Below are 27,651 nucleotides of genomic sequence, written 5' to 3' on the forward strand. Positions count from 1 at the left end.
GTGAGGGTGGATCACAAAACAAGTATATGTATGCTACATGTACGGTTAGGTGATGAGGGCTATCTCACTTGTTGCCATTAGAGTGCATGAAAGAGCATTTATGAAAAGTAAAAAAGGACAGATGACATCTTCTAACCATTTGTGTAGTGGACATGTATGTATAGGTGATCTAGACACCCTTATTATAGGAAGGAGAGCAATTCCGATATAATGATAGATTTAGCATATCCAATCATGGTTACATAGAGCAAAACTTTTACCGAAGGAATATTTTTTTTTTGGTAAATATATAGAAGGAATATTTATGGTTATATATTACATTCAGGTCTAACCATCTGATGCATACCAAATAAGATAAAAGGCATTGATTTCATGGAATTTTTTAATTAGATGGGCAATACCATTTCTATCCTTTACTTGCCAAAAGGCCATACCCAATGGACAAGGCTCCCCGCGTTTAGCAGGGCATGGAGACTGGACCAAAAAAATCCGTCCATATTGTATGAAAGAGGTCAATTCAAATATCCCGCCATGGTTACATGTTCAATGTAATCTATCGTGGTTCCAGAGCAAAACCCATTTACAATGGATATTTATAGTTAAATACTTACACTGGGTTGTAACTATACAGCGCGGAAGAGTGAGATAAACACAGTGGATGCTAGCTTGCAGTATGCTAGCGGTGTGCCCAAATTTTTTTTATATTTTTAAATTAAATGTGTAATATCATTTATACCCTCCAATATTAAAATGACAACCGGGAGCAACTGTGGTACGGTTACATGGTCATTGTAACCGTGTTGTTCCACAAGAAAAACCCAGTTTAGAATATCTCTTGGATTCATATCTCAAATTGTAGCATTGTAAGAACTGGAGTTACGGAACATACACTGTTCTCGTCTTCTTCTTCTCTTGGTTTCTCAGTCGAAGAGGACCAGAGGTGGAACGAGCCGCGAAGAAGCAGCGGAAGAAGGAAGACCTAATAATCAGAATAGTATCAGATGGGAGACCAAAAGAGGAAACGAGGTCGGAAACCGAAGCAACCAGCTGCCGAAACCATGGATTCACAAAGAAATAGCAATCCAGGTACCACTTCCTCCGCTGCCATGGACGACGTATTCTCCCTCAGCAAAGTTGAAATCGACGATTCCGATCTACCTAAGGGACGCGGTGGTCGGGGACGGAAAGCTGCGAAGCATTCTGAGAACGCAGAAACCTCTCTCGTCGCTTCTCCTGGTAGGAGGACTTCTCGTGCCGCCGAAAACAACAGTGATTGTGTGCTTGCCATGTCGGTCGGCGGTGACGTAGCTATGCATTCGGGTATGGAGCCACTGCCCGGATGGGAGAATGTTGTGAAGGTGGTGCCATCCATGGACGCGGTAGTTAAGGTGTTTTGTGTTCATACAGAGCCCAATTTTTCCCTTCCTTGGCAACGCAAGCGACAGTATAGTTCCAGCAGTAGTGGTTTCATCATCGGTGGAAGGAGGGTGTTGACGAATGCACACTCCGTGGAGCATCATACGCAGGTTAAGCTCAAGAAACGCGGCTCCGATACCAAGTATTTGGCCACTGTGCTAGCAATTGGAACGGAGTGCGATATTGGTAAAGCGCGACCTACCTCCCTTTTTCTTCTCCGCTTCTTAATTAGCCTGCTTTGTTTCTCAGCTGTATGATCAGCATGAACTTTTTGTGCTTTAGGGTGTTAGGATTGGAATTGCTGAATATTTGTTGGATTGATTTCAATGAGCTACAGTTAATATTAATTTTTATGGGTAACCAATTGGTTCATTGTGTGATATTGTTTAGACTCTGATTTGATATTTTAAGATGCGTAAATTTTGTTACTGATAATCAACTTGATTCCTAATATTCCATGAAGAATTTGTTTTCCATGGATACCGACATTGAACTTACCAATGATGTTCCCCGGACATGTTTAATACACTTAATATCGTTTCTGGCAGGCTGCTGCACTCATCTAAGGACATTGGAACTTTTGGATATGTTAAGCAAACAATAATAATTTTTCTTTTTGATGGGCAATATCAATTTATTAAAAGGAAGGAAAAAAGATATGTACAAGATTAAGGAATGGACAAGGCCTCAAGTAGAGACTTGCACTCCTAACACCCTGGGACAGGCCCCAAGGGAGCTAACCTGAAAGCATAGAATGATATCCAAGTTACACCAAAAAGGAGAGATCTGAGACAATCCAAGGACCACTGTAGCAAGGCCTTACATCAGACTCCAAAGGAGGTGAACTCCCCACTTCTCCACAAGGAGCTGGGGAGATATCATCCAGCTGTGTAGCCCCTCGAGAAGTCCTAGGAGACGTGTCATGTGCGAATCTCAGTGGGTGGGGAATCACTTCAAGAGAGTCTCTATTGGTGCCATCGCTAAGCTGAACTTTTGCACAACAGTTGCTCGTTTTGGAAGAAGAGAAAATACTGCATTTTTCGGAACAAAACTAGACCTAGACCCCGTCCATTGTTAGTGACATTCAAACGGATGTGATAGATCAGTGTCAGGCTATTACCTTTAAAGGGAAGAAGTCCATTCAGAACAATAGTAATTTAATCGACAAGCTTGCGAAGATCTCCTTTTTTTACTTGCATATTTGATCTAAAAAAGAATGTTATTTAATATTTAGTGTGAAATTACTCATTTTCCCACCTTATCTTTTAATTATGCTTTAATTATGGTGGAGGAAACAATCAATTACGGTTCCTTGTTTCTATGAAAAGAATAAGCTAAAATAATATCAATGTTGTATTTAAATCCATGATTTATTTGTTAACTTCCATTGTTGCTCCATTGCGACCTGGTGGTCATGGGTTCGAATCGGGAAACAGCCTCTCCTCAAAGCTGGGGTAAGGTTGCGTGCATATCTGCCCCTCCCCATACCCCGTAGTGACGGGAGTCTCGTGCATTGGGTACGCCCTTTATTTCCTTATTAACTGCTGTTCTAAAATTTTGGCAAAGAGAACCAAAAAGGGAATAAGAAGACACCCGGAATTGAGTCTTTATCTTGTTATATTATCCATCACAAATTCTCTGTCCATCAAAAAGGAAAAAAAAGAAGAATTTCGAATCTTCCATCCATTATGACATATCAATGAATTTTTCTGAAGGCTTTGCAATGATTCAGTTGTTTTTACGAGTTCTATAATGTTCTGGAGAGATATTTCAGCATTTTTGACACGTATCTTATTTTTTGCATGACCTATATTCCGAGTGGCACCTACTTCTTAAGTCTTGATATACATCGAAAAATTAGTTATTTACTTTTCTAGTCCCACTGCAGCGATGCTGACAGTAAATGATGATGAGTTTTGGGAAGGCGTTTCACCAGTGGAATTTGGCTCCTTGCCTGCACTCCAAGATGCTGTCACTGTTGTAGGCTACCCTATAGGAGGAGACACAATTTCTGTGACCAGTGGTGTGGTGTCACGCATGGAAATCTTGTCGTATGTTCATGGGTCAACTGAACTTTTGGGTTTGCAGGTGACTGCATTTATCTTATTTTGTCATTTTACCTTTAATACTAGCATGTTGAAATTTTGTCCTGAATTGTCTCATTGATGAATTGTTTTTTGCAGATAGATGCTGCTATAAACTCGGGGAATTCTGGTGGGCCTGCTTTTAATGACAAGTGTAAATGTGTGGGAATTGCATTTCAGTCCCTTAAACATGAAGATGCAGAGAATATAGGTTACGTCATACCAACCCCCGTCATCATGCACTTCATTCAGGACTATGAGAGGAATGGAGAATATACAGGTACATTGAGACGTGGCTCTGGTTGCTTATCTACCAGAGCTCCTTGGCTGGAAATGTATCAAACTTTACTATAGTGTCTCTATGTGCTTCCTTGCAATCTTCGTATCAACCTAGTGGGAAGTAATTAACTGTTCCCTTTGTTGGAGTAATCGAAACCAGCATTCATATCTTTTATGAACTCTCAAGACCTTCTGTTACATTCCAGGATTCCCCATTCTCGGAGTTGAGTGGCAAAAGATGGAAAATCCTGATTTGCGGATGGCAACGGGGATGAAACCCGACCAGAAGGGCGTTCGCATAAGAAGAATTGAACCTACTGCCCCGGAATCTCAGGTTTTGAAGCCATCCGATATTATTCTCAGCTTTGACGGAATTGATATTGCTAATGATGGAACAGGTTAGACATTCTTGCTTATAGATTTCTGATGTTTTACTGCCTTGCCATTATATACTATTATTTGTTGGTGATTTTGGTTTTGTTGCTGGTTTTAATTTGTATTGGCAACCTGTAGGGTTCCTCTTCCTTCTTCTTCTACAGCAGAATGTCGTGTGTTTCTTTTGTAACTTGAACGGGCTTAGTGTTTGATGGTAACTAGTAAACATTGGTGCTTCTTGCGAAAGTATGAGATCGTGGTTTAGTTGCAAACAAGCCCTAGGGAGCATGAGACCACTAATTCCTACTTTACTATATATTGCTTCCTGGGTAAATGATAAAATCTTAGTTGGGATCGTGCTAGGAAAATAATAAATTCTTGGATGCATATAAAGTTTCTGTATCACTTTTTCTGAACACTCTTTTCAATGCACTTCACGGTTAATAATAAGAACTTAGCTCTCATAATTTGTGTACATTTGATTAATGAAAATTAATTATGGGTTCTTTTCTCCCTTATGGAATCGTTTTTGAATGAAGGGAAGAAGCTCTAGTTCCTCTAGTATTTCTTTCATTTAAAATAGTTCAATAACATGGTGGAGCAAGGGGATTCTTTGTACTCACTGGATATTAGCTATGATTTAGTTGATTTTAATGACAGCTTTCTATTGATATTGATTTTTCCCCCAGGTTTTTTCTTAATGCATTCTAAAATAAAGGACGGTGACATGTCCAAGTCATTGTCTGTTCATTTTATAACTAATTCTGCTTTCTTTTGTGGTGATCTTCCAGTTCCTTTCAGACATGGAGAGCGTATCGGTTTTAGTTACCTTGTTTCCCAAAAGTACACTAAAGAGAATGCTGTAGTTAAAGTTCTCCGCAATTCGGAAATTCTTGAATTCAACATCAAACTCGCAACTCACAAACGGCTTATCCCAGCGCACATCAAGGGCAGACCTCCTTCATATTACATTATTGCTGGATTTGTCTTTACAACTGTAACTGTTCCATATCTCCGGTCTGAGGTGAGAGTTACTTTGAGATTGTCATTGTTCCATGTTATTTATACGGTATTGCTGCAATGAATTATGAATATATGATGCTTAAAGTAAATATGAGCTTATCTGCATTTATAGATTTGCATTTCTTAATCGTCAACTTTTTAATTTGATCAATAGATACTGTTTTATCTCAATAGATGGTATTTTTTTTTCTTGGGGGGGGGGTTATGATGCATGCCCAGTTCAACAAGGCCACATCAGCAGCCTAGACTGAACCAAGCACCCCCCATGCACCAATGAAGCCTCCCAGAAAATCTCCAACCAATTTCACCCTGAAGAGATCACTACCGATTTTGGACATATTCCCTACTTTTTAGCAAAGGAGATTGAAGAAGATCCATCCCTTCCCTCTATTGTTGGAAAGCCAATCTAAGAGAGTCACGGCTTTGGATGTTGAGTTGGAAGATAAGATCTCTCCCTTTGCTATAATTTAGGAAAGTTGTTGACTTTTAAAGCCAACATTAAAGCACACATAGTTGGACGATTATGGGGATCCAGCCAAGCCCCTTTTTTTAATATAGTTCCATTCCCTATTTATTTGGCTTGATTTTGGAATGTCTTAGCCAAGGAATAGCCGCCACCCAAGGACAGCTTTGTGGGACGACTTTACTTTTTCTCCCATATTTTGTTTTTGTATTTTTTTTTAAAGGAATTTAATGAGCTAAGAAACCCTCCATTGTTTAGGGTAATCTAGCTAGATTTCTTTTTATTTTTTGATGTCATCTTTGATTCAATCTTGACCGTAGGATTATTAGGGGTAGAGGTATGAGATTTAGGGTTTTATTTTCTTTATAAATATGTAGTTTGGGTGGGAGTCAAATCAGTGAAGAATGGATTAATGAAAGTTTACTCAGTTGAGTATTTGGAACCTTGCAAGTGTTCTACCCCCGTAACCCTGGAAAGTTACGTTGCATCCTTGAAGAGTTGCAATTTTCCTGTGTCCTTGAAGAGTCAGGTTAAACCCCTTGAAACCACAGAGAGTTTCACTACAACCTTGAATAGTTGTAGCTTTCCTGGTTGCATTTCTCTTTTCTTTCTTGTGTTCATTTTGCACAGTTGCACACCTAGAAGAGTGTGTTTAACTGTCCCGATCCGGAGCTTCCAACAAGGATGCATCCAGTGGTATCAAAGCCTTGGAGGAGAGCGGTGATGGTGCCCAAGCAGAGAGGTGCACGTACAAGTCCATGGAGCACATCAACTCGTGATATGAAGTGATGCAACTTCGGCGACAACTTTCTGAACTCACTCTTGAGAAAGAGCAATTGCAACCTTGGCAACTAGTTGCTGATTTAACTCTAAAACTTGTACGATTGAGGAACGCTTCGTGGCGTCCAAATCCGACTGAGGAGACGTCTGATGCTTACTTTTCGTATTTAGAGAGTCAAAAATTTGTTTGAAGGAGGAGCACTCATCGACACAGATCCCCCGGATGGAATTCACCATTACGGGATATGAGTGTCAACGACATGAGTGTTAACGATGACAAACCAGAATTCTCGGAATTGATTTCAATCGATGAAGAAATTATGGATTGCCCATATACCGTTTCTGAGACATGTGATTCAAATTTACCAAAAGAAGTTCAGTCGATGGCAAGTGACGTTAAAGATGAGTATTTTCATGTTCAGGTTAATTCGAGAGAACCTCCAAGTTCAACGAATACCAAGATGAGTACGACGACGAACAAGATTCCCACATGGTGGAGGCAATGGCGACAACAAAAATCCTTGATCCCCTTTTCATGTTAACAACTATGAAAACAAATTTAATATTTTTAGGCTATGAGATGACGAAGGCGATAAATGACAAAGACTTCATCATGAGTAATATAACTTATGGTAATATGCGATGCGTACAAGATGCATCACATCTGAACAACACTGTTCATACATTCTATGATCCGTTTATGGAGATGACTACGCCGCCATCTCGACTTCAGTTTACTCAAGTCAAGTTTGTTGATCTATTCTTGTATACGTTTATGCTTTCATTCAAAGTTCAGCTTGTTCGAGCCATAAACAACATCGACAATCCATATGTGAATGCATTACATGTTCGAGCCAAGATTGCATTATATGAACCAGTTTTGTGCATGCGTAGCAAGATGGAGATGATCAGAGAACTGGTGACCAAATTGCGTGGTCTGGTTTGCATATTCAACAATACGAATGATGATTTCGGATTGTTCCCGTTTGATCCAAGTAGAGGCCATGCATCTATGATTGACCACAAGAATTCGAGGATGAATTCTTTTTAACCATGAGGGTATGATGCGTGCCCAGTTTGACAAGGGCAGGGATGTAAATGGATAACCGAAAATCCGAATCCGTATTCATTTAGAGATATCCGGAAAAAAATCTGAATACTCCGATAAAAATCCGTCCGGAAAAAAATCCGAATGCTTAATAATAAAAAATCAATTAAATAATGATCTTGAGGGTTTTTAAAGAATCAACAGATTCTAGAATATGAGGAAAAGAGAATCATGATCTAAAAGATATGGATTGAGAGTGAATTGTATCCGCTAGGGAGAGGAAGGTCTGGGTTACACAAGGCAGAGATGTAAACGGATGATCGAAAATCCGAATTCGATCTGCATCTGAATCCGTTTAGAGGTATCCGTATTCGGATAGGGAATATCTGAATCCGATCACATCCGATCCGTATCCGAGCTGAATCTGATCCGTTTACATCCCTAGACAAGGCCACATCAGCAGCCTAGACCGAACCAAGCACCCCCCATGCAACAATGAAGCCTCCCAGAAAATCTCCAACCAATTTCACCCTGAAGAGATCACTACCAATTTTGGAGTTTGGACATCTTCCCTATTTTTTAGCAAAGGAGATTGAAGAAGATCTATTCCTTCCCTCTATTGTTGGAAAGCCAATCTAAGAGAGTTGTGGCTTTGGATGTTGAGTTGGAAGACAAGATCTCTCCCTTGCTATAATTTAGGAAAGTTGTTGACTTTTGAAGCTAACAGTAAAACACATATAGTTGGACAATTATGAGGATCCAGCCAAGCCTTTTTTTTTTTTTTTTTTTTTAATATAGTTTCCTTCCCTATTTATTTGGCTTGATTTTGGAATGTCTTAACCAAGGAGTAGCCACCATGCAAGGACAGCTTTGTGGGATGACTTTACTTTTTCTCCCATATTTTGTTTCCCTTTTTTTTTTAGGAATTTAATGTGCTAAGAAACTGTCCATCGTTTAGGGTAATCTAGGTAGACTTCTTTTTATTTTTTGATGTCATCTTTGATTCAATCTCAAGCGTAGGATTATTAGGAGTAGAGGTATGAGATTTAGGGTTTTATTTTCTTTATAAATATGTAGTTTGGGTGGGAGTTAAATCAACGAAGAATGGATTAATGAAAGTTTACTCAGTTGAGTATTTGGAACCTTGAAGTATTCTACCCCCATAACCCTGGAAAGTTATGTTGCATCCTTGAAGAGTTGCAATTTCCCCGTGTCCTACAAAGAGTTTCACTACAATCTCGAAGAGTTGTAGCTTTCCTGCTTGCATTTTTCTTTTCTTTCTTATGTTCATTTTGCACATTTGCACGCCTAGAAGAGTGTGTTGGACTCCCGATTCGTTGCTTCTAACGAGGCTGCATCAGGTTAAGTGTGGTAAGAGTTTTATTTGGTGAGAGAAAGGATTCCGGCGATGCTACCTTTTTTTTTTGGGTGGGGGGGGTGGGGGAGTTAATTATGGTAAGAGTTTTACTTGGTGTGAGTAAAAGGCTTGCAGTGACGTGCAAAAAGCTGTACCTTTTGTGGGAGGATGTAACTGTATTCGTATCACAAGAATTGTGTTTCTGTAAGAAAGGCATATGTAGAAAAGTTAACATTGTAATGTCTTCAGGATCTTACCTGAAATGCTGGTGTTACAATGTTAAGAACCCCCCGGCCCGGTATGGCTCTTCGCCTTGGGATGCATCAATGAGGATGGTGATTACATTGATTATATATTCCAACCAAGGAGCTTTGGTAGACAAGTTTTTGTTGGATCCTTATTGGCTAAATAGGTGGACACAATACCAAGATTTGGTACCCCTGGGACTTTATGCATTGTGGATATGGTTTATGATTTTTTTTACATTTTTTTGGGTGTATACAACTTTTAGGTGTGACTGTGCACCAAAATGGAGAAATAGATCGGATGGAGTCCATAGTACAAGATCTCGGTGAGATTTCGCCGAGATCTTGAAAATATATAGGTTTCGTAAGGTCTCGAGACGAGACGGTTGGTGATACAGGATTTGTGCAAGATCTTGGTATTTCGTCGAGATCTCGTGGTATATCTCGATCTCGGTTGAACCAGACCAAACCAAGCTATAAAAAGGCACTCTCTCTCGCTCTGCTGTGAAGTAAAAACACTTGAAGGTGAGGGTTTTGGTGCTTTTTCTTTTTGGCAAATCTCACCTGAACTGAAGATTAAAGCTTGGAGTTTCAAAATTGAAGCTTCAACTTCAAGAGAAGGAGCTGCATTGGATCTCAAGAACAATTTTAGGTAAATAAATACTAATCAAAAAACTATTTTTTTTTTTCATAGAAACATGATCAATACTTGTTTGTTGACTATGTAGTTTTTATATGTGATGCTATGTCCACCGATCTATGTATGATTATGAATATGATGCCTAATGCTTAAATGGTTTATGGTTTGATGTTTTTTAATTCCTAATGCTTAATTAAGTTGTTTTACACCTTTACTTTAATTATATGTATTCTAAATATTCTGTGGAATAGCCTAGGGTAGAGCTCACCTACGCCGTAGGCTACCAACCTAGGGTCCAAAGTCAAAGTACCATTTTGGGTTTGAATTTGTAAAAACTAATGTTTCTATTGTGTTTAGAACGGCTAAAATAGGGGGGGTTTCAAGTTTCAGGACCTATCTGGGTCATATGGCCACTGAAACCCACCACCGAGTCAGGATGGGAAAAAATACACAAACTTGCCGAGATCTCGGCAGATCTCGCTTTTTTGGCCTGGCGAAACCAGGGGCGAAACCAAGACCTAAAACCTTGATGGAGTCAGCCTCATGGGACAAGACAAATTTCTTGAAGGGAGAATGTTTTCCTACCGAAATTCCAATCAACCTACTATGTTCTCTCCGTGCTTTCCTGTCTAGCATCAAGTATTTACTAATTGCTATACATGGGTTAGAGAAATTAAGAAGATCAGTAAAGTGGATTTGGGGAGAGAGTATGCATTGCGATTTACCCATTCAAGCATACAAGTGAAACTCTAATGGGAAAATAGCTTTGTGGGTGGGGATTAATCCAAGAGACTATGGAGAATGAAGCTAAAATGATTGCAGCTTTGTGGGTAAACATGGGTCAAACAGTGGGTCAAGTTAGTGTAGCAGTTCTGTCACAGTCAGCTATTGCAATAATATATTGAAAGAAGTATGGATGATCTTGAAGACATTTTAAAACATGGAAAAGAGGACAGGGACCAACTCTTAAGTAATCTATGGTGCCATTATACTGCATTACTACCTTAAAAGTTTACCTTTGAAGTCTTTCTTCTGCAACCTTAAACCAGTTCTTTTGCTGGTGCAATTTGTTGGGTATGAGAGTGTACACTGTAGCCTTCATAAATGATGGAATTGGTGTGGAAATTGATGCTTTGTCAACTTCTTGTCTAAGTTATTTTGGCTAGCAAGGTGAAGATCAATACGAATGAAGAAGGTAGGAAATGGAAGAAGAAGAGTTCTCAGTTTCTATTTGTCTTTTTAGCTAATTTGGTGTGGAGTTTCAAGTTTATCTGAGGTGGCTTTAGGGTTTTCCTAACCCAACTATGCATTTTTTGCTAGGAGGATGGTGAACTGGAGACCATCTTTTGCATTATGCTTGGAGTTGTTTTTCTGGAAGAATTGCCCAGGCGATTAGCTCACCTACCTAAGACCCTACCAGTTGAACTATGTATGTTATTCTATTTAGTACTTTCAACTACATGGGGTCAAATTCCTTCAGGCCAAACAGTTTAGGTTAGATGGAGAAAAAGCAACATGGACTGTGATGATTGAATACTCTCTGTTTCTCTCTCGTCATTGTTTTTTTTTTTTTTTGACAAAAAGGAGAGAAGGGGAAGATAGAATGAACTCCCCCAGATATGCACACATTTAATGGGCTTATTTAGTTCTAATGGGAAAGATGTATTATTTCTAATAAAATAAGCCCAGTTAGGTGATCTACCTGCACCAATGGGAAAGATGTTGTTTCTTTCCCTACCAAGATTTATGCCTTTATTGTATATAGCTTGAATCTGATAAGTTGAAGCTATTTGATGCACCTCTCTATGCCTTTTCTATCTGTTTTATGCCACCAGCTCCCTGTCTTTCCTGTATGTCGTATGCCTCTGAATTTTGTAAATTCTTATGCTTTTTTAGTTAGCAATATATGACCGAAATGAATGAAAGAATACATGCTTCCTGCATATTATTACTTATTTATGCAATAATATTTTAGTACTACACAGTGCACACAGAGACAGATGCACAAAGTAGATATTTATTTGAACTACTTCCTCTTTTCAAAGGGAAAAAGGCCACCAATTCCAAAAGAAAATTATGGTTTTGTAGGAAATGCTCCAAGGGTATGGTTCTACCATAAAAAAAATACGTAGATTGTCTTTCATTTTCCCAACAAAGGGAAAAGGCCACCAATTCCATAAAGTACTCTACACCCTATGGTGTCACAGCCATTTTCAAATTAGATTCTTAGGTTAGGAGTAACCCATGGGACCCGGAGAAGCCAAAGGAAGATTGAACCAGATCTGATTGGTGAAGTCATAACAAAGATTTCAGCTTGTTTCATTGGTAATTCTGGGAACTGAGGGAATATGGCTAACCTAGTTTCAGCACCAGCTTTACTGGGTAACCATAAGTCGTTTGACTGACCACCAACCTGTGGGATGAATCTGATGCCGATGGAAGATGGTCTGCTTCTAAGATATTGTTTAGAAATTATGTTCAGAGGAAAAAGGTATTTCGGAGGGTACGTCAGGGTTCCTGACAAATTTGGCTGCCTCCTAAGCAAATAAAAAATATATCAACTAGAACATCCCTTTTGGGTCTGTTGTTCTCACTCTCCTATCTCTTCTGGACCCCCACATGTTGCTGCTCTTAATTTGTGCTAGAACTAGAAGTAGAAAATGCCTTCTAGTTGTTAAGGGAACGCGGAAAGTTGGAACTTGGGATTCCAAACCTCTCAAATTATCTCCTCTCTTCACAACCATGTTAAATAGAGGCTAATGATACCAAATTTGGTGTTCTTGGTTCTTTATTCTAGTTCTTTTGATTTTCTCTTGAGAATAGTGACATGCTATGGAAGGAACTATAAATAAATAATTGCCTGTAATTTGGTGGGAAAACTTGTCACAACTCATGCAGATTCTGTAACCACCTCCTGTAATCTTTAGGTTCACTTAGAAAATTTCTTCTGATGCTTGCTCCCAATTTTTTCATTGATCTGACCATATAATTCATATGGCCATCTGAGAAAGTCTTATTTTTGATTAGATATCTAGTAATATGTTTCTCTTGGGCAACTTGCTGGATCTTTTCAGCAGATGTATCTAGCACATCAAATCCTTGATCCTTTCCTGACCACCTGTCTGAACTTTCTCTGTGTTGTACACAGCATGCTGCCCCATTGCTACAGTCCTGTTATCCACACTAACAATCTTTTGAACAGTCAAACACTCAGTTCTTAATGTAGTCCTATATAGGCAAGGCCTAATAGGAGCCAGGTAAGATCAGAGTTCTGAAACTGTTTGCTAATTAGGCAGATTTGGGGCTGTTTAGGGTAAAACTAGGATTAGGGTTGGATATTGGGAAAGGGGTTTATAGGGTATTAATGGGCAGGTATAGAGGGCTATTATGGTATAAAAATAATAGGGTTTGGATGAGTTTTGAAATTCTGCAATTTTGGGCAGAATTGAATTTTAGGTCAAAATTAGGGTTAAGTTAGGTTTAGGTTAGGGTTGTCTTATATAGTAATGATAGGCAGGTGCAGGGAAGTCTAATGGTATAGGTTTTATGATATTTGAGTGAAGGGAAGTAGGTTAGATGAGTTGGACAGCAAGATAAGGTTATTGGAGACAATTCCTAATGGAGGTAGGAGTAGGGGATTCTAGGGTTTAGGGTGGTGGGGGTTTGATGAAACTTGGATCGAGTGTCAATAATGATGTAAGGGATGTGTGCTGAAAGTTTGGTTTGAAACTAATGGATAGATTTGAAGTTATGGAGGAATCCTAGTTAGGGTAGGAGTGAGAAGAAGAAGGTTTAAACAAAGTTTAGGTTCAAACTTACTGGATTTGAAGAGATCTTCAATGGCAGCAGCTTTGAAGATGAACAATGGGGTCTCCCGATCTACAAGATGCAAGGAGATAAGTAGCAGCCCTCCCGATCTTCATGATGCAAGGAATCGATTGGAGATCCACCAATCCCTTCACCTTGATATTACTCACAAGGCAACTCACGATATTACTCACAAGGCACATCACGATGGAGCAAAGGCAGCAACAAAGGCGGCAAGCATAAAACTGAGTTTTTATTAATCAAAATTCGTGTACAATGCTGGCCTCCGTTACAAACTTATATAGAAGACTCAAAAATAGACTTAGACACTAAAAAGGAAAGGCCTAACCCAATCCTTAACCTATTAGGCAACTTAAACTAACTAGGAAACTAAAATACTAAAAGAAATAGACTTAAAACATGGCTGGACTTATAGAGTCCTCATCCAGCCCAACCTACATCACATGACCACTTAAGTTGTCACATGACCACTTAACCAAGTCACATGATCACTTAAATTGAACCAATTGGATGCAACCAATTTGAATCAGTTCAATTAAAAAACATAAAAATAAACTAAGTATTGGGCTAATCCCGTATGCAACCTATATACCCATATTTTAGGCCCATAAAAGTGGCCTATTACATTAGAAACCCATGGGATCAAAGGCCCAACATGTATGTAACTCAACCCTAGACTTATTCCCAATGAAACAAGCCCTATTTGGTGATGAATCTGCATCAGTTCTACTTTAGACTGATTGTTTTTTGTTTTACAGGGTCTTCTGTTCCCATCAGTTCAGCCATCATTTTTGTTGGATATGTTCACTAAATGTATTTTTTTTCCTGTAACCTTTGTTTATTCATGCTACTTTGTTTTTATCTTATTTTCAAAATTTTCATCTTTCTCTTACCTTCTTATTGGTTTATGATTTAGCATTTCATCTCTACAGCAGTCTCAGACCATAAAATAACAACAACAATAAACTCAGCCTTATCCCAACTTAATGGTAGAGATGTAAACGGATCGAATTCTTTTCGGATAGGACAATTCCGTTTCCGAATCCGTTTGTCAAATAGTTATTTGAATTCGATCTGTTTATCCAATCGGATTGGATTTAATATTATCAAATTCAAATTCGATTTTCTAAACGAATTCCGGATATTATCCGGTTCGATTAGTTTAATATACATTTTTTAACAATTTGAACTTGATAATTATTGGCCCGTTGAAGAATGAGCCCAGCGCCCCAAGCAAGAAGGTTGTTGCTCCTGCGCAACACCAAATTGAAGCACATAATGCTCTGGCTTTGGCTCTGCATGATTGTGCAACACGATTTTGCTCCCATTTTATAGTCTTGTGGTTGTTCAGTCTCCTTTGTTTTTCGATGTGGGACAAAAGCATTGCCATATGCGGTGACTAATGACTACCGAGTACCGACCATGAACCGTTGAAATACTAAACAATGAAATTCTAACTAGTCACACGCCGACAAGGGAAGGTACTACCGTACAAGGGGGCTTACCTAACAAAAAAAAGATGATAGTAGAGGTAATATACTAATATATGAAATTATGAAATTTTTTTTTTTTTTTTGATATACGACAACTTTATTGGACGAATACGGATAAACAGATACGGATAATTTGATTCCATCAGATAGGTAAACGAATCGGATAATAATCGGTCGGAAATTGGGAATACCATATTCATATCCTTTTTGTTATCGGACGGATTCGGATAGTGATTTTCCGAATATGGATTCTCTTAAACTAATATGAACCCGATCTAATATGGATTTTTGATTATCCATTTACATCCCTATTTAATGGGGTCGGCTACATGGATCCAAATAAAACAAAGTAGAAAACTGAGTTCTAACCAAAAAAAGGAAAGAAAAGATGGGAAAAGAGGGATGGGGAATGAGAAGAGAAATGAAAAAAATGGAAAATGACAAATGAAAGATTATAGATAGTAAGAGGAAAGAGGCACAATCCAGCACGCCAGGAGAATCTCATCTAAATGGGGTCGGGATAATTCTATCACTGTGAATTATGTTTGTCCACTTTACAACTTGGTCAATAACTTTTTATCAACTTTACTATTTTACCCATTACAACAATTTATTTTTAAAATAAATCTAAGAGTTGGAGAAAAAGTAGTGCAGGTAGAATTGAAAGGACAGGCTATCTTAAATGCTTTGAATGTCCCACTTTAAACTTTGTTCTATTTTAAATAGGACAGTCATTACAGGACAGAGGGAGTAATAACATAATTCGCAGTGAGAGATAAGAAAAGTCAGAAGGGCTCGGTTTGATGTTTGAACTCACTAGTTGTTTCATATGCCATCTTGTCCAATGCTTGATCTATGCCACCTTTACCAATGACAAGGACTTGAATCTTTCTCTCTTTCTCTCTGTGCGACTGTGATGGTTGTTGATTCTCCTCTTTGTCTCCTGTCCACATCCTTCCCCCCACCTCACCCTGTTCTAAACTGGGTTGTTCTGTGACCATGATCAAATTGCGGAGGGGTTATTGGAAGATTTTAAGGGCTGTTGGCAGTTAGAGCCAATTAATTTTGTTGGCAAAGTCTTAAAGAATGGGGATTTGGCAGTCGCAGGTTGGTACTCCCACATCTCTTATCTTGGGTTTCTCTTTGGGGCCTCGTATAAGAGCACCTTCATTTGGGTCTATGAAAGACTTAAGATTGCTTGTGTGTTGGAGTTGACTGATACCAACACGGAGTCTGTGATTCAGATTGGTTTAAAATGGATGTATGCTAAGTTAATAGTCAGTTATTTGTCTGATCCACTGGCTAGATTGGACAATGGGTCAGGCAATCCAGTACTGATCTGGATTGACATTAGCTGTGAATGATCTGCCTCCCTGGTCCAATCCTCAAAACGATTACATTTCTACTACATCCTATTGGCCTGAGTAATGCAAAAGTCGATCTCGAACCAGGGAAACCAGCGGGAGATCGATTGCAGCAGGATCTATACAATGAAAGGAACAGCAGTAGGGTTCAAGACTGAGTTCTAGTGGGCTCCTTAGGGGCCTGATGCAGTCTTCCAAGTATCACTGTCAATGGGAGGAAGGTTGCTGAGTTTAAGCCTTTCGATTATAGCAGCATGGAATTAGGAAGTGCAGCCACAGGTGTGTATATGGTCTTCCTTGTCTCTGATCAGCAACAGCAGCTCCAGCAGTGGTTTGGAATGACTTCTGGTCCTTCTCAGAAGTAGTAGCAGGAAACAAATCTCAGTCACAACTCACAAGTAACAACACAGCAGTGTATATCGAACAGGGAAGGGAGGAGAAGAGAAAATAGAAGAGGGGGTAGGGGAATGGGCTTCTCACCCTGGGTCTCTCACCCACAGCTAATTCAGCTGTTGCAGCATAGGAGGAGCTCCGATACACGATGGCTTAGTTGGCCAAACAGTTTTTTATCTAAATTCTGGCTTTCATTAAAATCTGATGCCTTTTAATAGGCAGGCTTACAATAGAACTTCCAAAAATAAAACTAAACTAAAATAGAAACTCAATAAAGTAGAAACTACTAAATCCTGAGATAAATTAACTAAATCTACTTGGCTTTATAATTCAGCCACAAAATGGAAACTAATAAAATAGAAACTTAAGCATCTGAAATTAGAAACTAAATTAAAGTTCTAAATCTCCACACATAGACAGAATTATTTATTCTAAAAAAGTCTTCATGCAATCTGATCTTGGGCCCCATAGGATCTTTTAATAATACTCCACCAAGGCAAAGTAAGGGGCTGTGACACTGTTCACGTGAACAGTGTTTTGGCCTCTTTTCTTCATATTTTGATCTACATCACTGAGAGGATGCAATAATAAATTGACAGGATTTTATAGGGGCTGGTTGGAATGAACTTAAAATATCAGCTTTGGGATTGGAAATTTGGAACCTTGTTCGCAAGTTTTGAGGGGCTGGACTGGGTTGAAGACCAACTTCTCTCATGAATCTGAGGCCCAAAGGTGGTGGTTGTGGTGATTTGTGATGGTATTTTGGATGCGCTGTGGCTGCCTGGCACATGATCGGTAGAGTTGGCGAGTGGATGGTGGTTATGAAATTGTCTGTGTAATGTTGTAATACATGAAAGTTAACATTTGAGTTAGTTTGGGTACTAAAACTCTTTTCTGAATGATAAATAGCACTAGAACTGTTGAAGCTCATCTTTCCAAAATTATATGATCTAGTTGTTAGAGTTGTTAGTATATCTTGTGGGGGTAGTTCTGTCATTGTCATATTATAAGACATGACCAAGTTGTATTTTTCTTGTTCTTATTTTATTTCCCTTTACCTCCCTAGGGAGGCCTGTGTAATTTAGAAGAGATTATTAATGAAGTAATATGTGTGTTGAGAATCACTCAACACACACAATCGATTCTCTCATTCCCTTCTCTTCTTCTTCTCTTCTCTTCTCTTCTCTTCTATCCTCCTTCTTCTTCTTGCTGTAAATCTCATCTCTCTTACTAGATTCGATCCATCTTTAAGTTCCAACTTGGTATCAGAGTTAAGCAATCTGGTTTGAGAGTCGACTAAGCTTTGCTGTCTTGCTCTTCACCTCTCTTTGGAACCCTAAGAGGACAAAGGGGTTCCATTAGAGACTGTACTATGTGAAGTATACACATACTACACTATTTGGTGGTTCATTCTTCAAACCCACACACCATGGATGAAGTTTAGTGGCTGTTGTTGAAGATTGAAGCTCCTACAGCCACCCTGTTTTTCCGCCAGCTGAAGGAGTGTTTCTCTCATTTCTCCCTCATCTTCTCATCTTTTGGGAAGAGGTTTGCTGCTTGTGGATCGCCTAGGGGTACCCTTTTGAACCCCCCACCACTCGGTTGAAGAAAGAGCCTGTTTGAGGAGCATAGCTCCAAACTGTGACACTTTCAAGGTACCATCAGCTCTGTTTTTTTGTCTCTGGCCTGTTTTTTTTTTGAAGCTCAGTATCGTGGATGTGTTTTGGTGTATCCGAATGGAGTTGTTTGTTCTTTTTACACCTGTTGTTGCTATGGACTGAAGGTTATTGGGTATTAGAGCAGTTTGATTGATGTTATACAAGCCTTTACTGCCTATACACTTGCTGTTTTTTGGTATTGGTTCTCTGTTTGGTTGCTTTGGCTGTTGGGGACTTGGTTGCTGGTCTGCCTACTTTGTTTGGGTTGAGGGTACTCCCCATTTGAGCAGTCCACTATTGTTTGTTGGAGTGTCTGCCCATGATGTCTACTGTGTCTGGACAAGATTCTGAGGTCAGTGGACCAACTACGCCTGGTAGCCTAAGTAGTGGTTTTCCAACCATGGCTTCCTTTCATAACCCCAACACCCAAATCTCTATTGTGAAGTTTGACAATACCAACTACTTGGATTGGTCTCGGTCTGTGAAGTTGTCCCTACGCAGTAGGGGAAAGTTGGGTTACATTACTGAGTCTATCACAGCTCCTGCTACAATTGATCCAGGCTATCTCAAGTGGGAGACTAAGAACTCCACTGTTATGACTTGGCTTATATTCTCCATGAAACCTGAGATAGGTAGGAGGTTTATGAGCAAGGAGACTGCGAAAGATGTTTGGGATAGTGTCTCCAAAGTTTTTGATAGAGTTGGAGATGCAACAAAGGTGTATCAAATTCTCCAAAAAATCATCCATATGAAACAGGGTGATAGGAGTATCTCTGAGTACTACAACTCTGTTATTAGCTTGTGGGAGGAATATGATCATTATAACAACCTCCAGTTGTCCAACTCGATGATCGTGCAAAGGTCTACAGGAGTCAGAAAAGGAAAGGATCCTTATTTTGCTTGGAGGTCTTAACCCGGAGTATGAGCCTCTTCGCCGCAAATCTTAGGAAGATATCCCTTTCCATCTCTGGATGAAGTGTGCAGCTACTTGCAAAGTGAGGAAACCAGGAGAACCACTATGGATATTGCACCATCAATAGAGAGATCGGCTCTTGTTTCCAGTTCCCACAGAGACTGGAAAAGTGGGGGGAAAGGCCAAGGGCTACCTTGTGGAGATCACCGTGAGAGATACAAGTGTGATCATTGTGGCAAGCTTGGACACACCAAGGACAGGTGTTGGGATCTTCATGGGCAGCCCCCTGGTATGCGTGGTAGTTCATCCAGTGCTCGGGGAGGAAAGCGAGGGGGAGCTAGGGCTCACTCCGTGACATCTGAGTTTGAGTCACCTGGACCCTAGCCGGCCTCTGATTCCCTCTCACAGGATGATATTGCAGCCCTCCGTCGCCTGATGTCTCACCTTGGAGCGTCTGCTACTGGTTCTCCCTCTGGAGGGTCTTCTACTTCTGCCTCAGCTCTGCAGGTCTCATCTGCCCCTCCTACTGCACCCACCTGGATTATTGACTCTGGAGCCTCTGATCACATGACTGGTATGTCACAGTACTATGGTTCCTACTCCATTTGCTTTGGCCGGGACAAGGTAAGGGTTGCGGATGGTTCCTTTTCTTCTGTCTCTGGTAAGGGTAATGTGTGAGTCACTCCTTCTATTTCCCTTGAGTCTGTCCTTCATGTTCCTGATTTTGCTACTAACCTATTATCAGTGAGTCACCTAACCAAATCCTTACATTGTTGTGTCACTTTCTTTCCTTCCTATTATGTCTTTCAGGATTTGGAGATAAAGAGGGTTATTGGCAGTGGGACTGAGAAAGGAGGGCTCTATCTTCTTAAACCACGGTTACCTGCCCAATCTACTGCTGTAGCTTATGTTTGTGGTCGGAGTGACCGTAGTACTTTGGAGTCTGTAATGCTTTGGCATCAGCGTTTGGGTCATCCCTTTTTTGTTGTTATGAGGAGATAGTTACCCCACTTGTTTACTTCTTTTCCTTCATCTTATGTTTTTCAGTGTGAATCTGGTCTTTTTACTAAATATTGTCGCACATCTTATCCTTATCGTGGTAATAGATCTACTGCACATTTTTCTCTTGTTCATACTGATGTTTGGGGACCTTCTCCCACTACTTCTTTATTTGGATTTCGTTACTTTGTTTCATTTGTGGATGACTATTCTCAGTCTACTTGGACTGTTTTGTTGAAACAAAAGAGTGATGTTTGTGATGCTTTTAAAGATTTTTATCATCTTATTAGTACTCAGTTTGGTACCCGCATTCAAATTGTTAGGTCTAATAAGGGGGGTGAGTACATGTATGGGGGGCTCCAACAGTTCTTTACTGATAGTGGCATCCTCCATCAACTGGCTTGTGTTGACACCCCACAACAAAATGGGGTGGCTGAGCGCAAAAATCGCCATTTGCTGAAAATTACCAGGGGTCTTCTCTTTGGTATGCATGTGCCTAAGACCTTCTGGTCTGATGCACTTCTTACCGCTGCATTTCTTATTAACCGGATGCCAACTCCACTCCTTGGCTCCAAATCTCCCCTAGCTCTTCTTTCTCGTCACTCCTCAGCTTTCTCCTTGCCTCCAAGAGTCTTTGGTTGTGTTTGTTATGTTCATGTCAACAAATCAGCCCGTACCAAGCTTGACCCCAAAGCTTTCAAGTGCATCTTCTTGGGTTACTCTGATTCAACCAAAGGGTATAAGTGCTACCATCCTCCTTCCCGAAGGCCACTTCTCTCCAAAGATGTCACCTTCTTTGAGTCTATCCCTTACTTTTCTTCCCCTCAACATTACATTGGGGAGAGTACTAGCAATGAAGAATATCGATGTCATTCCCTTTCTATCTCCTTGCCTACCTCAACTTCCCCATTCCTATTTGATATTGGAAAGTACAAAGAAGTGGATGTTGTTGATGATGCTGATGCTGATGGTGTTGTTGATATTGATGCTAGTAGTGGTGGTGATGCTAGCAGGAAAAAAGAATACAAGGGAATAAGATTCCAAGAAGATGGTGTATTCACAAGAGGGGAATGCTTGTTGAAGGAAAAAGGGAAGCAACCATGGTATAAGCAACCCTGCCGAGATCCCTTTTTGGATCCACATCCTCAGTATCATCCTCCTCAGTCAGGTAATTCCTCTCCTTCTGAATTAGACCTTCCCATTGCTATGAGAAAGGGGAAGAGAGCCTGTACTAACCCCATAGCCCAGTTTGTTTCCTATGACTCCATTTCTCCTACAGGTATTGCTTTTTCCACTGCCCTTGAGTCTTCTTCTATTCCTAAAAATGTCACAGAGGCCTTATCTGATCCAAAATGGATGCAAGCAATGACTGAGGAAATGGTGGCTCTAGAGAAGAACAATACTTGGACACTAGTTGATCTTCCCAGGGGAGAACTCCAGTGGGATGCAGATGGGTTTATACAGTCAAGTATAGATCCGATAGTACAGTGGAGAGGTACAAAGCTAGACTGGTTGCAAAAGGGTATAGTCAGGTGTATGGCATTGATTACCAGGAGACTTTTGCCCCCGTAGCCAAGCATAACTCAATCAGGGTTCTTCTTTCGGTGGCAGCCAATAAAAATTGGCCAATATACCAATTATATGTGAAGAATGCATTTCTTCATGGAGATTTAGCAAAGGAAGTATACATGCAACCTCCACTTGGTTTTAAGTGTCCCTCAGCTGAAGGGAAAGTGTGTCTCTTGAAGAAGGCGCTCTATGGCCTCAAGCAGTCTCCTAAGGCCAGGTTTGAGAGATTTAGACAAGCCCTCTTGAAGAATGGGTATTATCAGAGTCAAGCTGACCACGCCTTATTTATCAGAAGAGGTAATGGTACAGTTACAGCCCTCATTGTCTATGTTGTTGACATTGTGGTGACTGGGAATGATGTTGCTGAGATAAACAGATTGAAGTCTTATCTGGCTAAACAGTTTGAGATCAAAGACCTTGGACTCTTGAAATACTTCTTGGGTATTGAAGTATCTAGATCAAGGAAAGGAATCAACATTTGCCAAAAGAAATTTGTCTTGGATCTTCTGAAGGAGACAGGGATGATGGGGTGCAAATCAGCCACTTCCCCCATTGATCCGAATCATAAACTTGGTGATGAATGTGGTTCTTCTCTTATAGATGCAAGCAAATACCAAAGGTTAGTTGGGAAACTAATCTATCTCTCCTTGACTCGACCAGACATCTCCTATGCAATTGGTGTGGTGAGTCAATTCATGCATGCTCCCAGAAGTGGACATCTGGATGCCGTGTATCGCATCATTAGATACTTGAAATCCTGTCCAGGAAAAGGTCTTCTATTTTCCAGGCATGACCATTTGCAGATTGAAGGCCACACAGATGCTGATTGGGCTGATTCAGTCTCTGACAGGAGATCTACTTCTGGGTATTGTACCTTTGTGGGTGGTAATCTAGTTACCTGGAGGAGCAAGAAGCAACCAGTTGTAGCTAGATCCAGTGCAGAAGCCGAGTTTAGGGCCATGGCCCATGGAGCATGTGAGCTTATATGGTTGAAAAGGCTTCTTCAAGACTTGAGCTTTGAAACTGAAGGGCCAATGAGATTTTATTGTGACAACAAAGCTGCCATAAGCATTGCCCATAATCCGGTTCAACATGATCGAACCAAACATATTGAGGTTGATCGTCACTTCGTCAAAGAGAAGTTGGATTCTGGGTGCATTTGTACTCCCTTTGTGAAGACAGGTGATCAAGTAGCAGATATCTTCACCAAGGGTCTCACTCCTAGTCTATTTAGTGCCCTATTGTGCAAGCTGGGAATGTATGACATTTATTCTCCAGCTTGAGGGGGAGTGTTAGAGTTGTTAGTATATCTTGTGGGGGTAGTTCTGTCATTGTCATATTATAAGACATGACCAAGTTGTATTTTTCTTGTTCTTATTTTATTTCCCTTTACCTCCCTAGGGAGGTCTTTGTAATTTAGAAGAGATTATTAATGAAGTAATATGTGTGTTGAGAATCACTCAACACACACCATCGATTCTCTCATTCCCTTCTCTTCTTCTTCTCTTCTCTTCTCTTCCATCCTCCTTCTTCTCTTCTCTTCTCTTCTATCCTTCCTCTTCTTCTTGCTGTAAATCTCATCTCTCTTACTAGATTCGATCCATCTTTAAGTTCCAACTCTAGTTTGTTTTGTTATATATATATATGATCTAGTTACTGAGAAGAAAACCTTGGTTGTTTTTTACATGGATAATGGCATTGATTCTCTTGATTGGCTGCTCATCTTAAGGAGAACTTTAAATTATTGGAGATGCAACCTGTTCCTGATGACCTGATCTCCTGAAGATCCTTCATTGAGCTTCAATTAAATTGTAGAGGACATAAGGTTTTGGTAATTGAAAAGCTCAGGTAGTGGGCTTTCCAAGCTCGAAGCAGCAGGCATCACGAGAACTCAACCTTCAATGTTAAGGGTGGTAATATTTGACCTTGCCCCCCTTGTCTTTTGTATTGCACCTTGTACCTCCACTGGCCAGGGTTAATTCCTGCGATGTTATTGCTGGTGGGGCCCATGTAGTCGACTCCAAAGAGCCACCAGACTTGAGTTTAATTTTCTTAAAATGTGTTTTTATATTCTAACGTGTCTTTTCATTTTCCTAGGCTTACTTGATGAGTTGATTTCTTTTTCTAGGTGCTTTAATTAGACTTTTCAGTTTTCAAGGTTGGTCTTGTAAGTTTTCTATGTAGGAGTCCAAAAGTTTGTGTAAGTAATTAATTTTACTTGGTATTAGTTTCTAGGTAATTTAATGCTTTATTGGAGTTAATTTCTAGGTGATTAATGCTTGAGTCCATGAGCGGACTAAGGAGCGGAATGAACATATAAGAGCAGACTTAGGAGTTGCCCCTATCGTTGACAAGCTCCGAGAGAATCGTTTAAGGTGGTATGGCCATATTCAACGGAGACCTAGGGATGCCCCAGTTAGGAGTGATATGATCCTGATTTAAGGAGCTAAAAGAGCTAGGGGCAAACCTAAAATGACCATAGGAGAAGTGGTGAGGAAGGACATGCATAGTCTAGGTCTGGTCCCAAGTATGACCTCGGACAGAACCTATTGGAGGGCAAGGATCCATGTCGCAGACCCCATCTAGCTGAGATTAGACTGTGTGTTGGGCTGTGCCTTTTTCCTCTTGCTACCTTCCATCTTTCTTTTATTTCCCATCTCCCATTTGTCCTTTTCCTTTGTCATTTATCATCTCTTTCCCCATCCTTCTTCTCCTATCCTTTCTTCACCTTTTATTTTTTAGTATAACTATGGTTTCTCTATTTTGTTTTGTTTTGGATCCATGTAGCCGACCCCATTAAGATGGGATAAGGCTGAGTTTGTTGTTGTTGTTGTTGTAATGCTCGAGTCCAAGAGTCATTTTTATTTTCTTTATATACTCATGTAATCCAACAATGAAAAAAAGATTTAAAGAATGAATTGAATATTGGATTTCATTGGAAATCAGCAGGTGTGCTTGATCACCTATAGGTGTGTTTGATCACCTTCTATCCCTCGTGTCTCCTCAACGTCTTCTCTTCTTTCTCTCCCCCCTCTCAGTCTCATCTTTTCTCCTCTCTTTCACGATACTCCCTCTCATCCCCTCGTCTCTTATTCTCTCTTCATCCAAGATCAGAATCTGATCTTAAAACCTCGTCTTCTCCCTTTATCCTATCCCTAACCTCCCTATAAACTAGATCTGAACCTTCCAACCTGCGCCAAGTTGTGGAAAGGGATGCCTACAAAAATCAAATCTTTCCTACATGCAGCAAAGCTGGATGGGATCCTGGCTAACAATCACGCCATCTTCCCATTATTGAGATTTTGGCATGCGTTCTGCTTACTGTCCAATTCCTATGAGAATGGACTGAATTCTTAAGATGACACTATGATGCTGCCAGAGGTATCGAAACGGGTCCCATTCAGCAGTTTGATATCTTGAGGACTAGGTGCAATTATTGTTGGATTTTTCAAAGAACTTTTTTTGGGTACATTTCATAGAATGTAAAGTAGTGCTTTATTTCCGTGTTTCAGGTTCCTCTTGGTCTAGAGGATTCTAGTAGAGGGTAAACCTGACCTGTATGCATGGACTTGGATTGTCTGAAGTCTTGGTTTTCCGATGAAGTGCCGGGACTGAAGGTAGCAATACTGCGGCTTTCTAGCTTGAGAGGGGGCTTTTCAAACTGACCCCATATTTTAGGGAAGTGTAGTAAGTTTCATAGTTTGGTGAAACTTTTTGTTGATTTGGGTGCCAAGGTTGGACAAATATTTTGGGCCTTCTAGCGTTCTATTGTCAGTGTCTGGGTTTTATGTGTTGAGTTTTCATTGATGGTATGATATACTCTGTTTATTTTGGTTTTTGTTTATATTGTTTCTTCTTTTCTGGATGCAAATGGCAAGCTGTCCCCCCCCCCCCTCCCTCTTTCTCTTACTCTTGAATAAATTAGTTGTTTTGTTCGACCACAAAAGAAGGAAAAAATTTGCAGGCTATAAGCTTCTTAAAGCTGTTTCTTGAACATGTCCTGTTCCGTTGTCCTAACCCTTTTTGTTACTCTGTATACCAGTATGGAAAGGATTATTTTTTGGATGCACCAGTCAAACTGTTGAACAAACACATGCATGCAATGGCACAATCAGAAGATGAACAGCTTGTGGTGGTTTCTCAGGTCTTTCTCTCTTCCCCTTCCTCCAATCCCTTCCCCTCATTTCCACACACACCCATGCATGCAGATTTTTCCTCTCCTCTTTTTTAGCACCTTTAACTTGGCTGCCTAGTGCATTATATTGGAACATTCTGTTGAGCATGGATTATAATACGTGGATTTCTTCCTGGAACTTATTTGTAGGTGCTCGTGGCTGATATCAATATTGGGTATGAGGACATTGTGAATACTCAGGTTTGGACATGTTGTGAAGACAAACTGCTGATTACATAGTTTATTTACTTTGATCCCTGGCAGTTGATTAAAACATTCCAATTGTTACTGTTTTTCTAGGTTCTTGCTTTCAATGGTAAGCCTGTTAAGAATCTGAAGAGCTTGGCCAGCATGGTGGAGAATTGTGAAGATGAATTTTTGCAGTTTGATCTGGAGTACCAGCAGGTTTTCAACTTACCCCTCTCTCTCTCTCTCCTTTCCTCGTTTAGAGTTCTCCTCCTCACTTGAGTTCTCCTTGAGTGCAGATAGTGGTCCTCCAGACAAAGACGGCCAAGACAGCAACACTGGATATTCTCACTACTCATTGCATACCGTCAGCAATATCTGATGATCTCAAGAAATGAGCTAGCAGTGTAGTGGCTGGCCAACTATCCAAGTTTGTCTTTTTGTAGACCCCTAAATTAGAGAATGCAGTACTCAGTAGCACTCGGCCGATAGAATCTTAAATATCAGTCAAAATAAGTAGGTAAATTGCTGCTACTATAGGGTCTTTATGCTCCAAACTCGTTCATAACTTAGTTTCATGTTCCTTTTATCAGTTATACATCAAACAGCCAATAAAATTTGATTTGGACTATTTCTGTAACGGTTGGATGCATTGCAATGGGGGTAGAGATGGTTTTGTTATGGTAAGTAATGAAGAGCATACAAGAGGATAGTGTTCTTCCACATGGAATTTATTCTGTATTGTTAAAAAATGTTCCGAACCTGAGAATACAAATGGGTTGGTGTGGGAAAGTGCATATTATTTGTGTAAAGAGCATGCTTGCCAGCCCAATTGCTTACAAATGTGCTTCAAACTAATCTAATAACTCTGACTTGGTTTCTACGCTTGAGCTCTATCTTCTCTAGCGTTTGCTCTCGCATTGTACTTTGGGATTTCAGATTCCTTTTCAAGCATAGTAGTTAGCCTTCGTGTTTTATCAATATAATGGAGGTTTTCCTAGACGGCCTCCATTGGAAGAAGGCTTTTTTGGTCTGCTCCAATGTCTTGTGTTTTTTGATTAATCCTTTTTGTTTTTTCCAACCATGTGGAAATTTTGCCATGGATGAACTTTGTAGATGGGCAGACATCAAGCTCCCCTCTATTGACATGTCAAACTTCTTGTTTTGTATTGACAAATCTTATCATCTCTCTCTCATATGATCTTTTTGGCTTCTTGTGGTGTGTGTGCTTCACTGGGATGAGGTGAAAATCTGTCTGTCCAAGCATGAACTGGATTCCGTAGGTGTTAGGTTTCTGATTTCCTTTCTATTGGGTTGACCTGATCCTATTTGACCTTTTCATTTTATGGTAATCTCTTGCTAAG

The 27,651-nt window shown here is 40.1% G+C and overlaps 1 protein-coding gene across 1 annotated transcript; it reads left to right on the plus strand.

Annotated features, from left to right (window-relative positions):
* Positions 1 to 844: 844 nt before the first annotated feature.
* LOC122671652 (protease Do-like 9) lies at positions 845 to 26,827 on the plus strand. The gene is made up of 9 exons (XM_043869003.1): positions 845 to 1,602; positions 3,305 to 3,504; positions 3,600 to 3,780; positions 3,986 to 4,177; positions 4,946 to 5,178; positions 25,970 to 26,071; positions 26,252 to 26,302; positions 26,402 to 26,506; positions 26,587 to 26,827. The coding sequence occupies exons 1-9, from the start codon at positions 1,002 to 1,004 to the stop codon at positions 26,683 to 26,685; spliced, it is 1,764 nt and encodes a 587-aa protein (XP_043724938.1). The 5' UTR covers positions 845 to 1,001; the 3' UTR covers positions 26,686 to 26,827.
* Positions 26,828 to 27,651: the final 824 nt, after the last annotated feature.

The sequence above is a fragment of the Telopea speciosissima genome, chromosome 8, assembly GCF_018873765.1.
Source record: "Telopea speciosissima isolate NSW1024214 ecotype Mountain lineage chromosome 8, Tspe_v1, whole genome shotgun sequence".
Lineage (NCBI taxonomy): Eukaryota > Viridiplantae > Streptophyta > Magnoliopsida > Proteales > Proteaceae > Telopea > Telopea speciosissima.